Source organism: Phaethon lepturus, unplaced genomic scaffold (assembly GCF_000687285.1).
Source record: "Phaethon lepturus isolate BGI_N335 unplaced genomic scaffold, ASM68728v1 scaffold16298, whole genome shotgun sequence".
Lineage (NCBI taxonomy): Eukaryota > Metazoa > Chordata > Aves > Phaethontiformes > Phaethontidae > Phaethon > Phaethon lepturus.
Genome location: NW_010557046.1, coordinates 15,069 through 19,660, shown reverse-complemented (window position 1 = coordinate 19,660; position 4,592 = coordinate 15,069). Strand labels below are relative to the sequence as shown.

The following is a 4,592-nucleotide window of genomic DNA, read 5'->3' as shown; positions in this document are numbered from 1 at the left end:
GGGAAAGAGCAGCATTCAGATTGTTATGAATTTTAAGCTGTTTTTCCCCAGACCAGCTAGCACAGGTTTAATTGGATATGGTAAATGGCATATTGACCTAAAGCTCATTTCTTTTCTTAGCAAATTATGAAGGATCGGTGGATGAATGTTGGCCATGAAGAAGAAGAACTAAAGCCATATACTGAGCCTGAACCAGATTTTAATGACACCAAGAGAATAGGTGAGACTTTTACAAGGATGTTGCATCTGATGTACATAGGCAATTTTACCTTGCAAGTCAAACTAAACTCTTTTATCGAATCCGAGATACAATCTCATCATACAAATAAAATGTTTTCTTTTTATTTAAATGAGAAATGTCATTACAATGCTATCCTTATAACTACTGTTATGGCTTTACTGTGCTGACATGGATCTACAAGCACAGCAAAAGACAAATAAGATTACAGAATTCAACAGGCAGAAGGAAAGAGATTCCATTATGAGGACAAGAATTTTTATCCACTGTGGTAGGAGAAAGATACTGTGTTGGCCCTGTAGCCACTCATAGTTTCTATTTGCCAGTGTGTTTTTTTTATTTGTTTGTTGAATAACATTTAATGTTGAATAATGTTGAACTATGTTGAGTATCACAGTTGAGAGTTTTCAAGAAGAAAATAACAATGAAAGAGGAGTTGTAGCCTTTTTGATTTTGCACAGCAAAGATGATGCTGGTTGAGTTGAATCATAGTTACCTGTTAAATTATAAGGGTTTTTTTTCTATTTTTATCATTCTTAAGTTGTCAATAAACCCAAGCGCTTATTCTGCTAATGTATCTAGCTCTTCTTACTTTTAGACATTATGGTCACAATGGGCTTTTCAGGAGAAGAAATCCACGATTCTTTAGTAAACCAAAAGTATGATGAAGTCATGGCTACTTATCTACTTCTAGGTAGAAAACCACCTGAAGTAAGTGCTACCTAATTTACATCTTCTATTTTGGCCTTTATATCTGGCTGGGTTGAATATTCTGGTTGATGTTTTTATGAACTATTTTTTAATATCTTTTTGTAAAAAATCGTAATTGATAACTTGTTAACGTCTTTCCCTCTTAATATCATCTTGGATATCTTTCTAGTTCCCATATGAAGAAAAAAATTGAATATAGTATCTTCACATTTGTTTGTAAACTTGTTGAATTGCTTTTTTTAAAAGCTAGCTGTTAATCTGAAGTGGCATGACTTTCAAGCGCTGAGTCTTCTTCCTGTCATGTATGTTTACAATTGAAATCTGAAATGGTTAATTTGACTAGAGCAATTATTCTAACTACTAAGATGTGACATCCTTTATTTCTCAGAAATGTACTCATCCTTTCTCATTTGTATACTATATTATCGTATATGTTATTATTTAATAAATAATTGCATTGTAGTCATTAATAAATTTGTGATAGAAAATGTTTTGACTGTTTTGGAACTAGAGGGATCTGTAGATCTTTTGGGACCACAGAGATTTTTCAAGAAATCAGGCAGAGACCAACCAAGGTTTTTTTTGAAGGAATTTTTTTCCTGCTGCTTCATTGGCCTTCCTTCATTCCTAAGATAGTGTAGATCTGATATGTGCATCCTTGAGTGCATTTTCCCATAGCATCTCTGAACCAGAATTCCCTTGTGATGGTGGAGCATAGAGGGAATCTGTCTAAACTGATTTTGACTCAAATTGCGTGGAAGAGGATATTTGTCTTTTCCGCTGCTCTTACAACTTGCGCTTCTTAGAAACCGACAAAGCAGTGGCTGAGTTACATACTTAGAAAAATGTGTTGGAGGCCATAAAGAATCCTTGAATCAGTAGTGCTTGCTTTTTTAGCCCTTCTGACTCAATACAATGCATTTAAGCTGGGGGAGGGAAGGCAGGGGGAGCCATTCTTTGGCTTAGTTTTTAAAATGGCATAGCCTTTGTTACTGTCAAGATTCTTCTCATTTTATTTTGAGCATTCATGGACTTGTTAGCTTTAGCTGTGAGATTTTTAAAGTACGTTAAACACAGATGAAGTGATAAATTTTATCTTGAAGAAAATTAAACTCTGGATACAATTTTAAATTGTATTAAAAAAAAGCCTTTGATTGGAACTCTTCACTTTATTATGCCATAGAAGTACCAGTAATGTTGTATTTTGTTTATGCTTTGAAAAACTCTTTTTTCTTGTAGTTTGAAGGAGGAGAGTCCTTGTCTAGCAGCAACTTGGGTCAAAGGTCTCGTCCTAGCAGCGACCTCAACAACAGTTCTGTGCAGTCTCCCGCTCACCTGAAGGTCCAACGGAGTATATCAACTAATCAGAAGCAACGGCGGTTCAGTGATCATGGTGGGGATGACATTCCAACAAGTAAAGTAACATACACAATATTAAGTCTGAATGTGCAGTGTTTTGTGAACCTGGCAGGTCCACCACTCTGTGCATTTGTTGTGTATCTCATCATGCTCTGCTGTGATGCTTTTATTTGTATAAACACTTCTGTGGTGTAAATCTGTGTCAATGTAATTTGCAGATTTAATTCTTGGGACTTGTTACTTGGTTGACTCCCTAAAGAGCTTGAGGATGTTTCCTGTTTAGGAAGTAATGGCAAAATATTGGCCTGGATAAACTGAAAGGCTGCAAACTGTTATGTTTATCAATACATTTGGAGTTGGGGCCAAATTGTTTGTTTCCCAGAGACAACAGTTTTACCAAGTGTTCAGGAAGCATTTTCAGGTGGTGAAAGTGGTTACATCAAAAAGGAGTGTGTATTTAAAACATTAAATGAAAGGTTTGGGTTTGGTTTTTTTTCCCCTCAGAGAACTATCAAATTACTAGAAATATTTCTAAAATGTTTGGCACTTTTCTCTGCCTCATTTGCCTTGTTCTATCTAATTTTTCCCAATACTGTTCTCTTACTGTGTTAGTGTGGTGGTGTTTTTTTCCGAAATGTAACCAATATTGTGAAGATCATCAGCTGATGTAATTTATTTCAAGGGAATGTAAAATTCTACTGATGGAGGATTTGCCCCGAAGCATTTTAAAGAATGATGAGGAGGAAAGAACTTCAATTTTTCCAAGTATAAATATGTTTTAAACAAAGTAGTTCTAGGTTTTTCAGGGGGGAAAGATCTTTCATAGTGTTTAGAGGAAGAGATATGTGGCAAAAAGTACTAAAAATAACTTGAAAAGTATCCGCTAATTCCTTTTTTTCATAATATTGCTCAAATTGCATGGATTTGAAATGAGAATTAAAATACTCTTCTAGATTTTACATATTGATATGAAATGGGAACTAATTCTGAACTGCATATTGGTAATGAAGGAAGAGTGTGTAAAAAGAACCTAGGCTGTCAAAGCTCAATTTAATAGGTAGGTATATGTGCTGAGTTTGCAGTCATAGTTGTTGAAATGCTTTTTTTGGACTCGGGGAATTATATTTAGACTATTTTGGCCAAGAAAAATGCAGTGATTATTTTTAGGCATTATTAATACTGTTTTTATTTGGCAGTTGGTCCCTCAATTCCTCCTGCTGTGTCATACACAAAAAGGGCTCAGGCAAATAGTGTGGAAAGTGAACAGAAAGAAGACTGGGACAAAGATGTCTCACGCAAAATTAGCAGCACTACAGTGGGATCCAAAGGAGAGATGGCTGCAAGTCCACTCGTGGGTCCAGAAAGAAAGAAATCAACTACAGTTCCCAGTGTGAGTGTGTGCTTTTGGCTTGTTATATTTATTTTTCCCTATTTAAACTAAATCTGCAGCATAAGGTTACTATAGATATAATGGTTACTGAATAAGCCGCTAAGTCTATTTCTGGTAACTTTTACTGGCAGACAGAAATAGGCTACAGTGGATGTCTTTCAAAATAAACCTTTCCCTTCCCCCCATGACTTTACTTTTTCTAGCACTAACATAACATTACGTATGAGAATGTTTGCACTTGGGCAAACTGAAGATCTGCCTAGGCAAATAGTGGATATTTAGAGAAGGAACCTAAGAACAGAGGCGATATGGAGTGTTCTTTTTCTGGTTTCTGATGCTTATGTATCTGTAAGGAAGTCAAGGGACTTCCTGAATCAGAGATTTTATCTGAATAATCCTACGTAATATCTGTCATGAACTTTTTCTCCGTAAATTTCTCTGTTTAGCTTTCTGAAATCACTCCATTTTGGACTTCAGAAACGGGGTGAAGTGAGGGGGAACAACTCACTTGTTCCCTGGTGTGTATACCTGTTGAAGTTACAAGTTACAACCTAGTTCTTCTATTAAGAAATTATTAATTTGCTAGTTCTTCTGTTATGATATCATTTGTAGTTTTGTAAACCGCTGTCATACTACTGCCTCAGACATCCTGGTTCCAAATAGGAGAGTCTGTCTCCTAATGTGAAAGCATCTACTTTGCCTTGTGCAGTAGTATCGGTGTTCAGGGCACACCATGAAAAATTACTGCATAGTCTTGAAACAGCTACTTAGGAGCAAGAGCTCATGGAGAGGACAGGGGGAAGAAATACGCGTGAATCATAATTTAAGGTTCAAGTATACTTTTTGCTATTTAAGAGATGCTGTATTAAACACAAAAATTCTGGCCATTTTTTA

General features: G+C 35.8%; 1 protein-coding gene across 2 annotated transcripts in view; it reads left to right on the top strand.

The window, feature by feature from the left end:
* MARK1 (MAP/microtubule affinity-regulating kinase 1) overlaps nucleotides 1–4,592 on the top strand; it is a 27,239-nt gene that overhangs the window by 11,628 nt on the left and 11,019 nt on the right. For both annotated transcript variants that reach the window (XM_010292663.1, XM_010292664.1), the window contains exons 7-10: nucleotides 121–220; nucleotides 837–949; nucleotides 2,189–2,342; nucleotides 3,505–3,698. In XM_010292663.1, the coding sequence (XP_010290965.1) occupies nucleotides 121–220; nucleotides 837–949; nucleotides 2,189–2,342; nucleotides 3,505–3,698 (561 nt within the window). The remainder of the gene's footprint in view (nucleotides 1–120; nucleotides 221–836; nucleotides 950–2,188; nucleotides 2,343–3,504; nucleotides 3,699–4,592) is intronic.